Source organism: Chiroxiphia lanceolata, chromosome 1, assembly GCF_009829145.1.
Source record: "Chiroxiphia lanceolata isolate bChiLan1 chromosome 1, bChiLan1.pri, whole genome shotgun sequence".
In the NCBI taxonomy this organism is placed as follows: Eukaryota; Metazoa; Chordata; class Aves; order Passeriformes; family Pipridae; genus Chiroxiphia; species Chiroxiphia lanceolata.
In genome coordinates this window covers 89,557,560-89,579,783 of record NC_045637.1, presented here as the reverse complement: position 1 = coordinate 89,579,783, position 22,224 = coordinate 89,557,560, and the positions used below count along the sequence as shown (strand labels likewise).

General features: G+C 37.9%; 1 protein-coding gene across 5 annotated transcripts in view; it reads left to right on the top strand.

Annotated features, from left to right (window-relative positions):
* OFCC1 (orofacial cleft 1 candidate 1) overlaps positions 1-22,224 on the top strand; it is a 191,375-nt gene that overhangs the window by 67,872 nt on the left and 101,279 nt on the right. For all 5 annotated transcript variants that reach the window (XR_004360692.1, XM_032709283.1, XM_032709291.1 and 2 more), the window contains 3 exons: positions 9,609-9,872; positions 11,140-11,278; positions 15,334-15,492. Coding sequence is in view for 4 of the 5 variants with exons in the window: in XM_032709283.1 (XP_032565174.1) it covers positions 9,609-9,872; positions 11,140-11,278; positions 15,334-15,492 (562 nt within the window). In the remaining variant the exon portion in view is untranslated. The remainder of the gene's footprint in view (positions 1-9,608; positions 9,873-11,139; positions 11,279-15,333; positions 15,493-22,224) is intronic.

Genomic DNA, 22,224 nt, shown 5'->3' with positions numbered 1-22,224 from the left:
AATGGCATAATCTGAATGGGACTTGTTTTAGACTCATCATTTATAGGATATTTTCATATATTTAGTTTATGCAAGTGGACTTTAGGCTTTGATAGGTAAAGTCTGTGTGACTGTATCATCTTTACCTAGAACAAGGATTTTGCTAGTATAACTTCCTTATTGCTGTTTCATGGTGGCTAAGATCCTATTATAGATAAGACCTAAGTAGTCAGTAAACAGTTTTTTTCACAGTGTATTTAAAGCACTGTTTTACTCCATAGGATTATGTTCAAGTGTTAGCAAGTCCAGATTACATTTTTCAGCTTAATGATGACTTGAAGAGCACAAATGAGTTCCAGTATGCAAAAGTATAATTTTACACAGAAAAAGAAAGTGTTTGGGGTTTTATTTTGCCATCTTTTCTTAGGTTAGTTCAGTAGACATTAAAATTGTTCTATGAAACAGTTACAACAACAAGAACTAAACCTCACTTTTCAGAGTCAAAATATTCATTGGCTTCAATGGAACAAAAGTTGGAATGTGGCAAAAAAGCTTCTCTTCTTTAAAAAAAAGTTTTCAGCTATAATTTCAATTATCGGGACCAAAATATTTTGTGGTACATTGCCAGCTTTGCCTACAGGGAAGGAACCTTTAAGGAAGATGTTCTTATTTCCTCTTTCTTTGCAACAAATTATAAACATTTCTGAAGAACTTTTCATGAAAAAATATTGCCTGTTAGAAAGTGTTCAGAATGGGAAGTTCAGATAGGAAATTTTCAGCTGTTGCGAAGAGCACCACAAGTCAATGAGGTTACCTGCAAGTGACATTTAAAAAGTATTCATTATACTGTCCAGACACCTTGGAAATCAGTCCAGCACCGCTGAGCAGAAATAGGGACAATTTTGTCAGTGCTGGGCTAACCCAAACTGCTTTTTAATCCTGGTCCAGTTGCACCCATTTGTCATTAGTCCTTATTCTGTGAGAGCCTTTCAAAACTGGCACTTCAGCAGAAAAGGTGTGAGCGCCAGAAGCATGTGAGCACTGGTGCTACACATTTTTCCCAATGTACCTGGAACTTGAGATAGTACTAAATCTGTTCATATGCGTGAAAAGACATCATTGCTGACAGAACAGTTCACAGAACTGAAGATTTTTAAAGAGTATATCAACTAGTTAATATTTATGTATTAGTGTGGCAAGGTACTAGCAATATTATAACAGTAGCTGGGTACCATTTTGTTTTACTTGAGGGAAATTCAATATGAATAAAACAGCAACTTTTCAAACATGACATTTAATCCACTCATGTAAATCATACCAGGAAATCTATTATTCATTATTAAAAGGGCACCATATTTTTATTACACTGAAAATGAAACACAAATGCTGTGAAAAATTTAGTGCCTTTTCCTGAAGTTTCAGGACACTTATCATGTAGTCATCTAGCAGGGGCTGACACTCATTTTAAAATATGGCTACAAAATTAATAAATTTGAACTCTTTTGCTTGGAAAAAGAGGATGTTCAATTTCACTGAATGAAGTGGATTTATTTTTTATTTAAGGCTTCCTAAATACTTCAGATGGCAAAGTACTTTGGTAATGTTCACATTTGGAGTTAGACATACAATGAATAAAGTTCATGTCTTTATTAGTCATTTCCAGCATTTTCTTCCCTGAAGTGCATTTTGAAAACTACATATATCAGAAACTGATTAACATGACCTGAGGTATTAATTCTTAAAATATGATGAAACAAACAGTTTCAAGGACATTATTTTCTGTATGTCAGCAGCTGTCTAAGGTCTGTGATGCTTTTAATAATTACAAAACTAGGTATCATTAGCAAAAGTAGACCACAAACTTTCCCCTCCTTGTGTGCCCCCCTCCACCGTTTATTTTATTCTTGAGTGAAATGCTGGCATAAATGAAGAACATCTAGCTCTCAGACACATTTTTAGGATATAGTATAAGAGTTTAATACAATATAAAAAAAAGATAATGCTTGGTAGTGCCAGATGACTTTCAAAATGAGAGCCACTTACGTTTTCCCTGAATGCAAGTATTTGTAGTTGGGATGATAAGGCACTACACGAACCTTTTGGTAAATTCAAGAACTAAGCCTATACGGGTGCTTGTATTTATTTGAAGACTGCAGGCTTGATGTTTTTATTTCACACAGCAGGAACATATAACTACTTCTATTTTATTTATCTGAGTTTGTTTGAGGTCTGGTCTTCAATTGCCATTTGCTAAATGTCTCTTTGCAACAGCTCCTCAAAATACATGTTCTCAGAGCAATTCTCTTCCGTCTGTGTCACAACCCTGTGGCACTGTGCCATCCTGAGGGATAGATCTCTGTGGTAAGCCACCAGCAGCCCTGGGACTGGTCACTGCTTATACTGTGGGGCCATGGGCCCCATGCTGCTCGGACTGGCTACTAGTCCTTCCACGGTGCTCTGCTCCCCAAGTGGCCATGAGTCTGTTGTCTTTGGCCCAGTGCCATGCTGTGCTCACATCCTGTTCCATCCAAGAGCTGCAGCAAGGTAGTATCTCTGGAGACCTTTGCTGCCCATAGATGGACTTCCTAAATGTGGATGGCTCCATTTCCACCAACATGTGAAGACTTTGAGAGATTCATTAAGTCTGGTGTGCTTACATTACAAAGCTATTACATATTAGAATCTATTGTATCTACCTTATTTAGCAGTGTGCAATTGATTTACATATTCAAAAGGTCATTACTTATCCTAGGTTTTGTTTTTGGCAAATTGGAGTTACTTTTAATGTGTTGTCTAATCATTCTCCTCCAGTGAAGGACTTCTTGGAATCTCCTGCTGGAATGTACTGTGAATGCTCTGTTAGCTTATACCAATACATATTGCCCAAAGACCTCAGAAATGTGACCCACATTATAATGCATCATATCTGACTAGAGTAAGGTATGTTGTCTGCTTTGGAAAATCTAGCAGACATATGTTAAAAATCAGGAGCGTCTGGGGCCAGACTTTTATTTTGGACCGCTCCATGGCTTATTCCCTAACTAATTGAAAATTATATCTGTAAGAGAGCTTGACGTGAGCAGTAGGACACAATAGCTGTACAAAAGTCATATATTGTCTGGGGCAAATCGGCAGGAAGGCAGAATGCAGCCTCTGCCTGTATCCTTAACTCCAAGTGAACTCCAAACAACAGAGAACAGTAAGTACAAAATAAATGCTTGCTCAAACAAAAAATTCAGAGTTTGAAAAAAAGGAGCAGCTCCATGACTCACCAGAGATGACAGTCTCGAGCTGTGGAAAGGGACCTACATTCTGCTTTAGTCCATATCTGCAAATCATAGGAGTCAGCAAAACACCCTCAGAAGATGCTGTAATTTTTTTGCCTTAATATATCTGGTTTTAAAGCATTTCACATTTTAAATTATTATCTGTGAACTTAGGATCATCAGGGTAGCTGCAAGGCTGTACTGCAGAAATGGAAGAGTACATTATGCCACCAAAGAACAAAAAGTGATCCTGTTTAAATATGCAATTTTTGAGCAGACCACACAAGGAAAAAGGAATTTGTTCTCAGGAGTTGGTCTTCCTATTTGTTTACTGGTGAGTGGTAGCTGAGCCCCTGGAAAGAGAGCAGAGCCTGACCAGGTTTGGACCATCTAGGAAATGCTGAAAGAGCATGAAATCTGCATTGGCACTCCTTCCCTGGTGAAGTGAATGTTGCTGCATTCCTGGCTGGACCAAAACTTAACAGATGAAGAGGCTGTGATGGGGAATCCAGAACAGCATCAAGAAAGTGACCTGAGACGGAGCAGCTGGTGGAGCAAAAAGGAGAGGGAAGCTGCCTGTTCCGGCTCTGGAGCCTGGGCCAGGCAAAGTGACACTGCTGCATGATTCAGCCCTGCATGTCGAACAAGCCACATTTTTGTGAGACTCCTTGGCTCTGAGTGGTTTCTGGGCAAAGTACATGTCCTCTTGACACAAAATAAATAAACTCTGCTGTTTTGTGTCTGTGGCCCACATTACCCCAGGAAATTCATGCTCTGATCGTGCTGAAATCAGTCTCAGGAATAAATAAGTGAGATGGAAGTGGCAGGAGAGGGAACTTTTTTCCTGCTTTCCCCTTACAAAGGTGGTTTCTCCCTTGCGGGATGAGGTCAGAATCCACCCAGGCCAGTGGTATATCACCAGAAGCGCTTGCGGAGGCTGGAGCTGGCTGTACCATACATTACTACTCCCTGCTGGTCCAAGAACAGAAAAGAATTAGCAGCAGATGTGCTAGGACAATTAGCAACAGATGCAGAGGCTAAAGCTCACAGAATGCAAACATTATTCCCCTGTATTTGAAGAGATAAAAAGCCAGATTCTGGTCCTCTGGTGTAAGGTAGTTGTGCTGCATGCGATGCTGCTGGAGTCAAGTATGGTCTGAATTCTCTCTCCTGGAGGAAAGGGAGGTGGTGGTGAATCATCACTGCTCTGGTAGCATAGAAGAGGGCAGGTGTTTCCGTTGGGGCACTTGTTGCAAATCTGGGAAGACACTGGAGTGATTTGGCACAGTATGTCAGGAGGAATCCTGCTCTCTGACACTGCTGTGGGACTGAAAGTAGTGAATAAATTGCCTGCTTGCAAATACTGCTGTCCTGTGCTCCAGGTGGATCATCCGTGAGCCTAAACTTGTTTGCTGCGGCCCAACAGCTTCTGGTCCATGTTCTGCCACTATCAGGGAGGCTGGAAAGATGGTGCTCCTGCATAAAGGCTTAAGGAGATCTGCAAGCTGCAGGCAGAGGAGTCAGGGAGAGGAGTCATTTGACTTATATCAGACTTGAAAGGTCTGTTGTCTCTTTCCAAAGATAGGGAAAGGGAAAAAAAAAGTGGGGAAATAAATGATATTGCACTGTATGGTCCTTCTCTGATTTGTGTGTTATTTTGTATTCAGTTACCTGTTCAAAGACAGGCAGTGATCGAAAGCTGGGGAAATAAGTTTTCAGCTATTCCAGGACATTCTGATGATAGATAGGGACTTTTGGAAAACCCTAATAACATGATATTTTACTTTTACTTCAGTCTATGTTTCTATTTCCTCCCCTCTGGCCTTTTATAAATTTCAAAGTTACACAACACTTCCCAAGAATGCCCTTCCCTCTGCCTTTTTACTGGCCTTGAAGATAAACAGGGAGAGCTTGAAATCTGGTCGTGAAACCTTCACCTTATTTTGACAATAACAACCTCATCTCCAGCACTATTCATTTTACATAGTGAATTAATTTTTTGTTTGTTAATGATGGGTTCTTCTTCCTATTTAAAAGATTTTCTACCTGTGTTTTACACTACTGAAATTCATGTGCTGTGGTTCTCATAATCAGAAATAATGAACCATTAATTTATATTATATTTTCCAAAATTTATTCTATATAATAAGTAGCTATTGAATTCTCTTTGAATATTTTAATTAAATTTAATCTGTTTGAGTTGCAGTGGTCAAATTTTTGTGTAATGTGAATTAAGTAATGTAACATTTGTTCATTTTTTTCTAAATTGAAAATATTTGAAGACACAGAGAAGCAAAAGTTTATTTGTTCTCTGACAAGGTTAAAGCCCAAGAGCAAGTCAAAAACCCCAAAGCCTCATACTGGATCTGTTTATTGAAACATTCAAATAAAATTCATTCTCTCTATGATTTCTTTGTTGAAACTATGGCAGCATATGGGGAAGTAAGATATATTACAATAAAACTGATATAAAACAGTTGAATTCAGAAATACTGGCAAGAGATAATTTTGGTTCACTATGATTTAATTCAATTAAATGAAACACTGCTAACTGCAGACTAAGAAGAATTACTTGTGCCTGTGCAGGCACACACAAGTATTATTTATTCTCTGCTGCATCTTTCTTTGCAGAAGAAATTACACCAGTAAAAAGTAGGTGCTTGATTCTTTCATAGCACTGTAAAAGTCTATATACCTCACAGACCTCAATGGAAATTTTACATGAGCAAGGAGAAACACTGAGCTAAGGTGTTGGAGAGCAGACCCTTTAAAATTCAGGAATCTGTCCTTATTTAGTATATTCTCTTTGAATGTCAGCAGTTTTGGTACAGGCTTGTGGACTAACTTATCAGATAGTTCTTCAAATGAGGTTGCCACCAGCAGGAAAAATATAACTGCCAATTTTATTTTTTTCTTTAGAAACAAAACAATCCATCAAAACAAACTGGTCAGTTTGAGCTGCCTGTGCCTTGCCTATCCCAGGCACTGCTCTGAGTCTCTCGAGGAAGAGCAATTACTGATTGCCATCCTCCTCCTCTATCCACCTAAGGTGTTCCCTTCCCTGTACCAGAGCATAATAGCCCAAACCCACAGAGGCACACAGGCATTCAAGGACTGTGGGTTTCAATTGGAACTGTGTGCCTAAATGCCTTTGTGCATCTATGCCTACAGGCCATGCTGGCCATGCCCCAAATCCCAGCTCCCAGGCTCACTGCCTAGGAGGAGGCTAATGAAGGGCAGGTGGCACAAGACTGAGCTCCCTCCCAGGGCTATCTGACCCTGCAGCTGTGGGACAGTGAGCTGTGATGGAGATGAGAGTTCATTGTGGCAATGGGAAAAGATTTAGCATGGATGTCGGGAGGACCTTCCTCCTTTTTGAAACTCTCCTGTTTCAACCTGGCTATCCCTTCCTAGCCAGCAGTTCCTCCCATATAAATCACCCTCCCAGTGCCCAACAGGATGGAAATGAAAGCCCACAGGCAACTCCATGAATGCTTGGCATGCCAGCATAGAGTAACAGACAGAGGCTTGGCCAGGATTTTTGTATGGATCCAACAGAAAGAAATTTCTTACTTGATAGGTATGTTTTATTTGACCACGTAAGCTAAGATGTGTGACACTGTCCTACTTGGGTGAGGCACCCACTGTTCATGCATAAGGACTCCCAGAATGATAGTCCTTACAACCTCACACCTTGTAGCAGACAGGTGTGGTATAAAATGCTTGTTTATGTTTTGTCAATATGTTTCTGTCATGGCGTGGTTTAAACATCCAGCTCCTATAACTGTAAGCAAATGGGTGCCTCCAGTCCCAAAGAGTGAGTTGTAATGTAGATCCAGGATAAGAGCTTGCAGCAAATAAAGAATAACTGTGAGCCAGAAACAAAGGAATAAATTTTTAATAGTCACAATGATTACCCTTACAAATCTGCTTGACCACTGTCTGTTTACAGGCAGGCTAGCAGAAGAGCATGTATTGTTGAGTTATTCTTAAGAGAAGAGTAAGTCTGGGAATCAAGGGGGAACCCAAAACGTGTGTTGTGATGCAGTAGTAATTTCATCTGCTAATGCTGTGGGATTGTTTGATAACGCAGGTAACTGTCTTTGATCACCTCGTTGTAACCATCACCTTTAATTTGTAGCACAGAGGTTGCTATCTAGCACCCAGCTAGCCAAATGAAATGTATGGCTTGATTAAGGATCTCTTTTGTCAGTAATTTGTGCCTAATGTTTTTAGCTTTCCCACGGGCTGTTACAGAAAATGGTAAATCTGGTTTAAATGAAACCTGATACTGTTAATGGTTTAATAGCAGCTGCCACAGGGTTATGGTATTTTTCAACAGATGCTTCTGTTTCGTTTTAAGCCTACACTAAGTCCTAGAATATATTTACATAATTAATATAAAGTACACCTACATAATAATGAAAATATTTATAGTTTTAAAAGATTTCCTTAAATGACTTCCTCTGTCTTGCTATTATCTAATCACAATATATAACTTGAAACAGGAAGGCATATTATTAGAAATAATAATTTATATTCACTTCTTCAAAAAAGTTACAGAATGTAGCTCAACCATGAACACTTATCATCTCCTAACATGGCAGTTGTTGGCATGGGGAAATCCCTTAGCTTTTTCAGAAAAAGAGAGAAAAATTTGGCTGCACCTGGATTATGCTAATTACCTTGCTGTTCAATAATGTGTATAAAAGAAGTCATGCTTGTATTTAAATATACACATTGAGAAAGAGCTGTGTTGGGGTGTGTACTTACATACAGAAATATTTGAAGCAGTACAGATTTGTGGCTGGTTGTTGACTGCAGAATGTCATCTTGATTGAGGAAATTCCTGCTAATTTAGGAAGACTTAGGCATTTTAGGCTTTTCATAGTTGGTGATTGGTTTGCATTGATGTCTTCTACTCGGAGGTCTTATTCTTGAGTTTCAAAACGTACAGAGGGTATACACTACTGGACACTCAAAGTCAAAAGATGCCCTTGAATATTGTGGGCTTCTGCAGTTCACAGGGAGGAGAGCAGGAGAAAAGGCTCCTCTTTCTCTGCCTTGGCTGGAAGGCAAGGTAATGTTGAGCAGGAAAGTGTACCAAGGTATTTGCTGCTATGAACTGTGAGGACTGAAATGGGAACAATAAAATGTGAAAAACATTCAAATAAGAGAACACTGTCTTTATTAAAGAAGATTTAATATTTAAATCTTAAATTTAAATTGGATTTAAGAGATTTAAGAGATTGGATTTAAGAGATTAGGCAGTCCCAGTTCTCTCAGGAGAATGTGTAGGAATACTGGCAAAGCAGATGTTTCACTGTCTGAGAGGCATAGCTGATGTATTTGCTCCCCTTGTCTCCAGGTGACTACCCTTCATAGCTGTTAGCCTGGGTATGATGGTAGTCATCTTCCGCGATCTAGCTTTTGTATGTTTTTTTTCTTCTATTTGTCTTTTTGAATGTATTAAAATTGTTCAACAGGACCTGGGTCAACCCTCACCTTGATTAAAGAAAACAGTCAAAACTGTGGCATAGAATCAGATTACTTTTTCTTTGCGTTTACCCTCCTCCGTTCTCTACCTGCCAAACCTTACAGACAGATTTACATAACTTCATATTACTTCAGAGTGTTTCTTCACCACTAGTTTTCAAGTCTTTGCCATGGGAACACAATTGCCCTAGAGCCCCAAGCTCTTCCACAGCTCCAAACCACTCAGAAGAATATCTCTACCTATCCTATGAAAAGTGCAAACACTGTTTGCCAGCCTTTGGTATGCTGAGAGTTTTTTACCTCAAAATGCTTTTTGACCCTACCCTGAGGTTCACATACTTTGTAATAAGAGCTTTAATTTAGAGGAGGAAGGCTATTGTGTACCAGCATTATTCCCAGAACTGGGTGGAGAAGAGTCTGTGACTCAGTGAGGTGCAAGACTGTGAGTATTCTCATTGGATATTTGGATGAGGTCTCCAAAGTTGCTGCAAGACAAATCCAGTAGTGTCTTAGCAAGTCCTCACAGGGACACCTCAGATTTCCAAGATGGTTTGTCACTCTGTCTTAAAGTTTTCTAGTGGCAATGTTTTTACACCACTGGTAAATAAAGACAGTAGATGAATGCTTTCAGAAAGCCAAGGGGAAAACAAATCACAAAATTAACATTCAAAAAAAGCACAGCATTTTTTCTCGGAGTGAAAAATTGTTCAAATACATGATTTGCTGCAAAGAGAAGAGTTGTTAATTGTTTTTGCATGCAAAATTGGTTCAAAGGTATGAAGTTTGTAGAGCTTTATATGATAAAAGAAAGTCAGTTCCCTTGTGATGTTTTTGTAACTAATAAATCTTTTTCTCTTTCTTTGCTAGGTTCTACCACATAGAAAAGCTATAAAGCCAGGAATGGTACTCCTCTTTGAACTTTTCCTTCTTCGTGGCACTTATGCGTGGATTGATCAAGAAGTAGGATGGGGAGCTTTTCCCTTATGTGATAACAATTTTAATGCTTTGGAGGGAAAATTTAAATGTCCCTTCCTGAGAGGCCATTACGACCCTAAAGTTGACAGATTCAAAAAAATTGAAAACTTTATTTCTCAAGACTTGGATCATTGGTTATGCAATCTCTACTTTCAGGTTTGTATTAAAAAAAAAATAGGCCTACTTTTTTTAGTCATTGTTACTCACAACAGATTCTGTTTCTTCTGTCAGCCTTAAAAGATCTGTCTTTCCGAAAAGCAGCTTCTCAGCCTACCCAGTGAGTATCTAAATCTCATACATCTCCAACTTTTACATGAAATTAGTAGATATTTTGCACCTTTGCAGCTGGATTTTAAGATTATTTAAAATATAAAAATATTTCTTGGGGTGCTGGGTAATTGGATCAAAAGTTCAAATTCCGAGTTTGTCCCTGCCACTAGTACATGTTAATTTCCTCCACAGTGTTACTGAATCATGGAGATGCTTTCACATGACTACAAGATAAAATAATATTTTTTATGATATTGTTTTACTTGTATGTGTGGGACCTCCAGCTAGTGAGCATGGTTCTGTTGTGTTAGGAACCTTACTTTTGAACAGTTTTTGGGCATAATTCAGACGTGACGTTATTTGTATGTCTTTAGCGAAAATGGACCTAAATTAAGAACTTCTCTCCAGTGGAAACTTTTTTTCTGGATGGACAAGTTAAGGGTTTTTTTGTAGCTGAAATATGTTTCTTCATTCAGAATCTTAACAAGATCTTAAACTTATACCTCTTTTATAGTCAAATTTTACTCAGGAAAAAAAATACCAAAGTAGATGAATTTTGAAAGCATCTCAATTATAATGTGGGCTTACTTAATAGAAATTTCAGTTTTTAGTTTTCTTGTAGTGACAATTTTCAGACAACCTTATTTTTGGGTTTACCAAGAGTAAAAGAAAGTAAAAGTAGCTTCAGAAACACATAAAACAATAAGAATTTGTACAACAAATATACCTAATACATGTTAGGAAAGAGAATGTCAGAAAAAATAGAGCTATTGGGTAAGGAGGAGGTGAAGATTCCAAAGCTGCAAAATTAGTCTTTCAAATCAATGTATAAGGTGGGATGATTTAATAATCTAGGGTATTTGTATTTTCCCATATGATTCTGAAATTGGATTGTGACTCACACCCCCCTCATTGCCCCCCATTTACTGGGATGTCTGCTTTGGTCAGTAAGCATGGGGAAGACATACATGGTAAACTTATACGGGAGAAAACGGTAATAAATGGAGCAGAGAGAAACAAGAATTTCCTAAAATTCTCATAGCAACATCTTGGACTTCTAGGGTTCACAAACTGTGTACAAACAAGTATGTTCTGGTTTAGTGGAATTCTGAACTGCTTTCTTTTTATTTGTTTTTTTCCCTCCACTTAATAGATAACTAAACTGCCACAGGATTCAGATAAGCAAAGTAAGTGTGATATGCATCTTCATCTCCCACCTGAACTTCACATGTATTCAAGTGTTGCTGAAAAGAATGATGTCTCAGAGAGGATTGTACGGTCTGGACCACAAGGTGATGGATTCAAACTTTAATGTTTTTATTCGGGTTTTCACTGGAGCAACCCACAGTTTAATTTTAATGTTGGCTAGTCCTTATTGACCTTGTTAAGCTAGATTTTTTTTCTTCATGCCTTGTAGCAGGAATACTGTGATTCTTTTTATTAAGGTGGTTTAACTTTGTTTCAGGTGTGAGCAATTTAAAAAAACCTCATTGCTAAGGATTAAACTTTCTGTGCTGGCCTATGCTTAAGGCTGAATAATGCTTGGAATGTCAAAGCAGTAACATTTCAACTGCTTATGGCATCAAGCTTATAGAAAGAGAAAAAAAAAAGGTACTTTTTTTTGTCTATTGCTTGAAGAACTCTAGCACCTCCCTGGGCTACAACAAGGACTTCAAATTTGGCAGGGAGATAGTTCTGGCATCAGAGGCGTGCCTTATGCTACTCCTATAAAATTCCATTAGATTAAATCAAGTGGTAATCCATAGGAAAGACAATTATCATTTGCTTGTGCACAGCAGACCTCCCCAGAAGCTTTCTTAAAAAGCTGAATGTAAGTTTTAGACTGAGCATCCTTCCTGGCCTCTGTGAACCTTCTGATGCAGCTACACTGAAGATGTAATTGACTATATTGCAGTGGACTCACAAATTGCTCCTCTACTGTTAGAAATCAAGTAATGAGAAGAATGGCAGGAGACTGCTGTTGCTCTTTTATTTTTCAGCCTGTGGGATGTGACTGCCATGGGCAAAAAGAATTCATTTTTGCTAAATAGTTATTTCTATATTTTCTCTTGTTTAATGAACGAGGATGCAGCCAACCTACAGATTGTAGTGTATCTGTGAACATGATGTAAAGATCTGAAGCAGAGACTTAGTTCTCCAGGACAGAGGTTCCTCAGGCATTTGAGAACAGTAGCAGTGCTGCACTGTAGATGGCATGGGAGGAAAAAAAAAAGAGTGTATTGGAAGGAAAGAAAGAGAACAGATAAACAATAATCATTCAGCATGGTAGATGAGCAGCTCAGGTTGGAAGTATAACATGAAAAGAAGACAGTAGAAGTATTTTTCAGGCATTGAGTAATGATTTAGGAGATAAAGAAAATGAGGTTTGCCCTGAGATGCTTTTAGGCTAAGCAGCAACTGCACTGTGATCAAAGGACTTTTATATAACCACCTTGATACCAGAAGCATGGAGGTGTAAACATACACTGTGCTGTAAGGTCCTTTTTGTTGTCATTTATCTTCTACATATCTGCCAAGGTGCTTTAAGGTGCAGCAAACCACGAATAGCAGATCCAAAAGGTGGAGTTGCAGGCAACTCTTCTCAACCGTGAAGAATTATGCACAAACCCTAAATGAATCAAACTTGTTTGGTCCTACCATCAGTCTTCATACACATTTGGAAACGCACATAGAGGAAGCACATAAATAGGTCACGCTTCCTGGAAATACATGGAAAAACTCACGATACACAGTTTGAAAAGTCAAGAAATATATATTTTGAAGAACTGAGAAAGAGCATTAGTGTATGTCTTATTTTGCATGCAGACCTCTGAAATTTGCTGATAGGGTGATCATGGAAGATCTGCAATTTCCCTGCCAAACAGATTTGCACTAAAAAAATTTCTAGGAGTAATTTTTGATATTGTTTATACGTATTTATTTTTCATGGAGCCTTCTTTAAAGATATTATTAGCTGCCAATATCCCCCATGGGTTTGTTTTTTAATGTATCTATGCAGTGCTACAGTATGCTGTTTCTGCTGGTGATATGTTGCTAAGAGATTTAATAATGGGTAAACAAACACAACATGTGGTAATCCATTTCAAATTAAAAGTTTATTAAACGCTAGCTTGATGACTTTCTGGCTATTTACAATTAAAGGAACAAACCTTAGAGAACTGGAGATCACGTGTTGAAAATCACAACTTCAACATTTCCCACAGAAAAATGTGTTTATGATCTGTGGCAAGCTGTCTCACATTGATATACCCTATAAATACAGTATTATATCTGTTAAACCACCAAAAGCAGAGGGGGGGAAAGCTCTGTTAAAGTGACATTAAGGTTGAGACACAAACCAGAGAAAGCAAGAACAGTCTAAATGAAGATGAGTGCTCTGTAACTCACTCTACTGCAGTAGTCTAAATAGTGAGTGATCTTATGTATCAATACCATATGTGGTGCTGCAAAATAGAGCAGGTTAGGAGATGGTGTTTTAACCTTCACTTCAAGTTTGTCTTGGTTTTAGAAGTTTAAGAGAGAACCTTCATATTATTTCCATTAACTAACTCCAGGCTATGTTATTCTTCTAAACCACAGCTCTCTGTTGGGCTATGTATGGCTCTTCCTTGCTGCACAGGCTCTCTCCTCCAGAGTACAATGCATGGGAATGCAACATAATATCTCCAATTCTACCTCCTTTGTAGATCACAGATGTACATTATCAGATCTAGTGTGTCTCTAAGTCCAAACCATATCTTCTTTCCATTCTTTTGAAGTGGTATTCCATAAGAGACTCATGGTAGAAGACAGCTTCTGCTTACACTACCACCATCCTTTGCTTTTCTTAAGAAAATCTTCTGTTGTTCATCTGTTGCCCATTAAGGGATCAACAGTCTCTGTCAATGAATAAATGAGGATTTCTGTGTGGAATTCATTAGCTGTTGTGGGGAAGGTGGTAACAACTCTAATATAAGCAGCTTAGGTAGGAAAATTTGATGCAACTAACAGAAATGTTGCCTTCAGAGACCTAGATCTAAGTAACATGGGCTTCTAAATGCATGAAAACTTCAAAAGTGTGAATCTTCATATAAAACACTAAATATACAAATTCATCAAGAAAACACTCTTTCTCACAGTGAAATCTACAACAAGATCCCTTTTGAGTTTAGTGTCCATAGAAATGGGGATTCACACGTGCAAAATGTCAGCTAAACTCAGACTTTTTTGGAAGTGGCAGCTCTTTCATCTTCAGAAAAGTAGCTAGACAGCACTTATGTATTAGTTCTCCAGCTCAAACACATTTGGGTCAGACTTGGGCTGATTTGGGAAGTGCTACTCTGCACTTTTTGGGAACATTCTTCCAAATGCTTGCTCTTCTGTCTGTGCTGTTGTTCTAACTTGACATGCAAACACCTACTCGTGCCCATCTGAAATTGTGATCAAATAAAACACGCAGGTGGGAAACAGGTTTATCCTCTGTAGTGTTTAGAGCCAAAGAAAAACATTTTTCATTCCAGTTGACTTACTCACACAACTTTAATATTGGCCAATTTGAAGTCCTGAAGTTATGGTCAACACTGTAACAGCATACTGATGTGCAATCAAGACCTAAAAAGAGTGCTTACAAGGCAGAAGATTTGTCACGTAGAAAGACTCTCACTACCTCAGCTGTCTTTGGACTAAACACCCACATGCAGATTTTCTATGTCTAAAATTTTCTTTTCGGAAAGTCTGCTTGTGCCCACCAACCCCCCTCTCCCCCCATTCTACTATACTTTGGGAAGTCAGAAACTCAGCTGTTTGAGAATGGTTTTAAAGATTTTTTTTTCCGGTGGACAATTAGTCCATTTTCCCCCTGGACTTTATTTTTCCCTCCCCTTAAAACGTTTGCTCTCTAACAGCAGTGCATGTGGCTCCTGCAGCCTATGCAACAACCAGAGGAAAATTTAGAACCACAGAAATATTTTTAGTTCCCAAACTATGAGCTTATAACAGAAATAAATATCATATAGAAAGATAATCTTCAGGTGTACAGTTTTTGTGCTTACTTACAATTTACAGCATTTTTGTGTCTGTCTTCATTCTGTTTGTCTGCGTGCTTGTTAATAATAAAGTTGGTTTGTACCACTTGGCTTCAGCAGTCCTTGAAACTCGCCAGAGTTGTAAAGCTTTAAACAGTTACACAGGTCTTTAATTGTAAATTAGTTTTGACAGGACTGCTAAGACAAAGGCCTGGTCCATCCCGTCCTGATGCTAGCCGACAACCCCTTACTGCTCCTGGAGCAAGGAAACATGTGGAAGGAATTGTTCTTTTACATTTCACAGCTTGTCATTTCCTCTGCAGGGCAACCTCTGACCTCCCCGAAAGATCCTGACACCCATAAGGGAAGTATTCCCACTGTTGTAAAGGAAGTGGAAAAACAGTTTAATGCAGCAAGAGGAGAAGTGTGTGTGTCAGAAGAAGCTGGGAGGAAAAGAGAAGAGCTTAAAATGCTTCCAGCAGGTTAGGACTTTTATTGCATTAATTTACTGAAAGTTTGCAAGTAGATCTGCTTGGCATGTGTGTAAATACCCCCATTTGCCTTCCCCCTAGCCCTGTGATATCATGTCATCATTAATTCAGTGGGCAAAGGAAGAGATGGAAGAGTTTAAATCAATTGTGAGGGATCAAAAGCAGCTTAGGCAAAAAGGTACAGAAATGGTGGGCTACCCTGTCTAAAAAGTGTTGGTAGGCCAAATGTGTTAGCAATTACAAGGTGTGTGTGCAGTGCACTGACAACATTAGATTACGACTGGTGTTTCCGTGACATTTTTACATCCTTCCATTTTATTTGGTCATTTATATCCATGGATCACAACATGTTGCTGTTAGATGCTTGGGAAGTACTTTTTCTTCCTGCAGCACTTTAATAGCAATATCCTTTGTTAATTGTGCAAAGCCAAATTGCGTAAAAGTGCCTGTCTGTATTGGTATCAGGTAACATTTGCTACTCGAATGTGGGATTTCTTTTGAAGGCAAAGCCTTGCAAGTTGCTACTGCAGAGTTTTTTCTTGGTTTTGTTCATTTGTTTATTTGTTTTAATTGGTTTTTTTTTGGGTGGATTTATTTGATTGGTTGGTTTGTTTGTTTGTTTGTTTTTAAATCCCAGGTAAAAAGTATTTGTCTGAGAATTGAGTAATATAATACCTAGGTCCTGTCCTAAACTCAGATACCACCATGATGGCCAGAGGTAGACTTAATACGGGACAGGGATGTTGGTACCAAGGTACCAAGAATATAGACAACCACTCCCACTCTATGACCTGGGTAGTGTATTGTGCTCTCAGTCCTACAATAGAAAAATGGCAGTGCAGGCACAGAAAGTGCCGATGTCCATGTTCCCTTTTATTCTCACACCCATGCATGTCCCCCAGGTGCCAGCCAGCCCTCCTGGTCACAGCACAGATGTTTAGGATGAATAGCAGATCGAGTAGTGGGGAGAGAGTGGGGAGGGCATCAGGAGCTGACCTGAGATCCACACTCATCACTGCTCATCACTCTCTCAACCATCATGAACAATGCAAGGGTCAGCTTTCATTTTAGGAAAGGGCGATTCTCACTCCCTTGGCCAGTGTGTGGAGATGAAAGCACAAGTGAAAATGAATTATTCCTGTCTTTTGAAGGGAGAGAGTGACTCTCCTTCTATAGCAGGAAGCTATAATGGTTAGACACTGAGCTGAAAAATATTAAGTAAGAGATAGTTACCTCTTATCTGTGTAAACAGCAGCTTGTAGTTGTCTTCAAGTCTGTGGGATCCCAGAGATGATATTGTAGAATTTTGGATGCATGTCATTTTGAAGCCAATTGATGTGCCACTTTCCTTTTACAGTAGCCCATGAAACATCACTAAAAAATAATTTCTTTGGAGTTCTCCTTCTCTGTTGCCTGCCCAAGAAGGCTAGGACTATGCATCTGCTATTATAGGTGCGTTTGCTGAATATCTCGTGTTAAGTGGGCACAAACAGAGGTAGGAGCTAGTATGGCATTGCTGAGTTAGGATTCATAAATGCTGAATATTGATGTTGACTATCACAGATGCGTAAGAAGTAGAATACAGAGCTGATGTCAGATTTTGTTAAATAATGTTGGTGACAAAAGGTTACGCACATTACAGAAAAAAGTAATAAAAACTTCCAGTGTTTCAAGAGTTCTCATTCATGTCCTAGTAAGACCAACACTTAACACGTATTTCTAGATGTTGGTCCTTCTAAGAATATAATCACAGCCCTAACTTAGAATTTTTTTTTCAGATTCTACATTCGTAGAATCTGCTTTGAAATTTACTTAGTTCATTTGCCCAACTTTAATTGTGCAAAGCAGCTAGAATACTCGCAATATTTAAAACATAAGTAACCTACAAGAACAAAAGAGTTTTAAAATAATGTTTAAAGGTGTTTGACATTTGCCTTTGGGTGCTTTTAATTTTTTTTCAAACTTCCTTGCAACATTTGGATGTTTCCACCTTTAGAGTGTGTCTCAAAACCCCATTATTAGCTGTGCAGGCAGACAGTTATTCCTTGTCCCCTCTTCCCCCTACCCCCATTACTAATGTTTAACTAGATCTAAAACTACCAATTTTTATTCAAATTACTTCTGTGGAGTTTGGCAGAGATCCAATGCCAAACACAGCATTTTTGAACCCATATTTTGAATTCAAGAGGGTCTCTTACAAATATCCTGAAACAAGGCAGTTACAGAAGTGGACTAATTTTGAAAGGTACTGAATTATCACAACTTTTGTCAAAGGAATTGGATTCAAAAGGCATTATTTTGTATCATCAGAGGATCTGACTCAGTATATCCTAAGAGACAATACTATAACTGATGGAGGATTTAAAAAAAACCAAATTCTGATACTTGATAAATCTGTTGCCTGTTAATTTAATGAAAAACTTGTTTCAAAAGGCACATCACTAAAGCACAGATTTTCTGTGATGGAACACTGTCAGTAATGTAACCACTAAACTCATTACCTTCACTCAGAACAAGGAAGGAAAAAAACCTTCCATTTGAAATCCCCAGATAATTTCTGCCGAATGACATGTAAACTGGGTTTTGTACTGTGCCTGATATTTAATTTGGTGCTTCAACAGTGCCTGCATTTTTGTCCCCACCAATGCTCATCCCAGCAGCTGCTCCCTGGCCTTTCTCTCATATGAAGTCTAATTTCTTTTTTCAAAGCCTCCATTTGTGCATGTACCACAAGTAAACCCTCTGGAAACACATTAAATATTTCTCATAAATATTGTTATTCAGCTAGTATTCTTCTCATTTTGGGGGCTTGACAACACTTCTGTGATTCCTTCAACCCTCTGATTTATCACCTTTCTAGGGCATACCCAGAACAAAGTTTTAGCTCCTGATTTTCAGATCTTCTAGCTCAGAAGTATTCTTTTGCTCAATGTCTGTCTTCTGCAATAAACTTTCTATTGAAAACAGATGTTAAATATTGTTCATATTCAAGATCTCTAATTCAACACCCTTTCTGCATCTGTGGAAAAACGTTGGGAAGTTAATTGTGTCCTTTTGTGACATCAAAAGGCATTTCTGTCTGGACAAAACTTCAGAATAACATATAAGCAAAGATGGCATCAGGCTAACCAAGAGGCTTAGTACTCTAGCAGATAGTACTCAGAACTTTATTCAAAACTTATTGTCACCTCCATATCAAAATACCAAACACAGACACAGGTCCATTCTAATTTTATCATTACATTTGGAGAGGAGGCTTTACATTAATGTAAAGCGTTAAAATGTACTTATATAAGTGACCAATAGCTTTGTTGAGAGTGTTTTATTTATGCTTATAGCCACTTCTGAAACAATTTCATGCAAACCAATGAATCTTCATTGTAATACTTCTCACTATACTGCAATGAGGTTCTTTCCTTCTGAGATGCTGTATGCTTCTACCTAACAGTGATATGCAGATGCAAAAATAGTTACCTAAACCAAAAAACTTGAAGTTGTTCTCACTGGTAATTCTTCATGGGTGCCACTTTAAAGGGAACAAAGTGATGTTTTAAAATGAAGATTGCTTACCCCTCATTTTTTCTACAGATAGAGCCTCAGAGGCAGAGCCTCAGACGGTTGAACCTTCTCTTTCTCTGCTTGTCTTTTCTTTCTCTGAGCAGGACTGCATAAAAGATTGGATTGATTCTTTCAAGTGGAATCGAATCCAGTTCCCACTTACAGTTGTGTCATCCACGCAATCCAAACTCTTCTATTTTCCAACTCTTACCATGCTATTTGATTTCTCACAGGCTATTAGTGGCCAGTCCAGATAGGTTCTTCATATTGTTTTCTGTCCCTGCAGTAACTTAACCAAGCTGGTGATTTCTTTGTCTGCTGCCCCTCACACTACTCTAAAACCCTTTCCCACTGATTTAAAGAGAGGTTGCATGCTTCAGGAGTGACTTCCCTTCTCTACTTTACCTCTATATCAGTCAGAAGTAGTTTCCATCAAATTACTGTAATTTCCTAGCTGTGTTATTTCTTTTTGTCCATATTTTAAAAAAAAAAATCTTTTAGACTCTCCCCTCCCCTTCTCTCCCCCCACCTCCCAATATATAAAAATTTCACAGTATCAACCCTATATACAGCCTCTGAAAGTTTTACATCATAGAGAATCTGTTTCCTACCCCTCTTTAATGCTCATTTAGAAAGGATGTGTTTACATTAGTGTTAAGGTATTTAGGGCACTTTTGAAGTGAATGCCCTGCCTCAGTTGTCAATCTCTTGTTCACTGCAGAGAGATCTCAGAGGACAAGCACTGGCCACCTTTAGGTTGAAGCTGATCAACCATATGTGCTTTAGGTGTGTGTATCAGAGCCATCAGTTCCCAGGACCAAACTAAAACTAGTCTGACATGAAGTCTGCAACACACAGCAGGGTCCCCACTGTTAAGGGGTGTCCTCCGAACTGCTGATTTCATTCTACCGGTTGTACCTGTACTTGTTGCGCCACAGTACTTGTTACAGAAGACATAGCCAAAGATGATAACTTCCAGACTGAATGCAGAGGATAAAAAAAGGTTTTGTTTTATTCTACAAGGGTTAAGAAGCAATAAGACACCCTCTAATTTTAAAGGTCATGCTGCTATTGTCAGCTATTACCCAGAGAAGGTTGATGCTGAGAAAGGTAACGGAGTAGCACCAACATTTTTCTATTCCAACACCTTCTTATTCTGTTTTGAAAACCAGGCCCCGCTGAACTCAGGGACTTAATGCAGTTAACCTTTTCTTTGTATCCCATATGAGGTATGATCTGTGTGACATCTAAACTATTTGGTTGGGACTTAATATCACCCAGAAATTACTTCTCTCATTATTGTCAAGGTCTAGAAATAAAATTCATCTCACCATGATTTTACAAACCCATGCCCATTCCACAGTGGTGACAAAAAATGCCACCCATTTTTTTCTACTTCTCTTATAAAAATGAAAGATATTTAAACTATTCTGCTGGACTTATCTGAGCTTATAGAGTTTATAGAGCTTATAGAGCTTTGGATTAAGAATTTTATTGTTGTTTCCAGGACCTCGTGCAATCACATTTTCCTGCTCTTGTGCATATGTTTCTTGACTTCCAAAGAAACTTATTAACAGAGAGTCTACACCTACCACTGTACCTTTATCATAGCTGTGATACCTGTCTTTGATCATTCTTTCTTGGTGTTATTTTCTCCTCCTCAAATTGTTCATTTTTATCATGAATGGTATTATGTTCCCCCGTCAGGGAACAAAATGTATTTTGAGTCAATTTACTAAAATAGTCACTGCTAAGTGTTATATCTGGACAAAGTTGACACCTTTGACATTTTCTAAAATGGCAAAAATAACTGTATTTAAGGTATGATTTATGGGTATTGTATGTCAGGAATTTCTATGCTATTACAGTTTCTGATGCAGTAGTCTCAACTCTTTCAATGAACAAATTGCTGATTAACCAGCTAGTTAATGCTTTATTAGTTTTCTGTGGTCAATTATAAAAAGTTATAAAAAAGTAAAATGTAATGTATTAATAAAGAACTGTGTGATTCTTGTTTCTTTCTCAGAACTGCTTTCTTTTGTGTATGTGGAAGAAACAATTTCTACATGGCTCAGTTTTATAAGACACATTTCCCCCTCCCAACTAAGAGCAATCCTATGATTAAAAAGTAGACTGGAGTCTTTAAATGTCCTTCTGATTGCTGGCCTCTATTAAAAACTTCTTAAAATAATAGATAGGTTTAATTCCTCAAGCCAAAGAAAAATTATATCATCTTAAGCATTTTCCATATTTATTATATTGATGAGACTTGGCTACAGAGAAAAAAAAAAAAGAAGCAAAATCTCTTGTATTGCAAGTTTTAAATGTACCAGGCTAAGGTTTACTTAATTAGAACCTCCAGGCAATAAAGGAGCCCTTTTTTAAATTCTGTGAATCTTAATATGCTAAATAATGCAAAGCTTCAACTCTTCAAGCATGAGACACACATCTGGCAGCTTAATATTTAAATTACAGAAAAAAACCCCACTTCAGTAGTAATTTTCATGAAGAAAAGAATGGGAAATGTATTACAACTAAATTTAATTTCTTTTTAGATTTTTCATCCTAATTGCAAGCATTTCCCATCTTCTCTTTTATTTATTTATTTTCATACTGATTTTTCTGTACTTTTTATTGATCTTTAATTTGAGCAACTTCTTACTGTTACAGGCATTGAAGAATTACATTGTGTTTTTACTTAACAAAAATTGTTCAGAAAAATCTATGAGGAATTAAAATAATGAGCTCACTGGTATAGAAAGAAAAGAACATTGAGAGCCTTACAAATAAAATATAAAAAGAGCATGTCATGATTAAATAACAGACTTGAGTTTCTTCTCCCACCCACTTCTTAAATGTAGAATATTATTGTTTTCTTTATTCTTTTTAGTGTCCCATTTTTTTGGCCAAGATAATTACTGCTTTATTCATTTGACTCCAAAAACATTGTTAAAGTATTCATTATTTCATAGGGCTGTTTGGAAACCCAGTTCTGTGTGCCAAAGGAAAAAAAAAAATTGAACAAAGAAAACCACAGTAACCATCTTTACAAAGGTATATTTATATTTTAATATGTGTTTATGGGTTTATACATGTATCACATATATGGAATATGTAGAGACAATTTGAACTGATAATACGGCATGTGTGCGTACACGTGACATT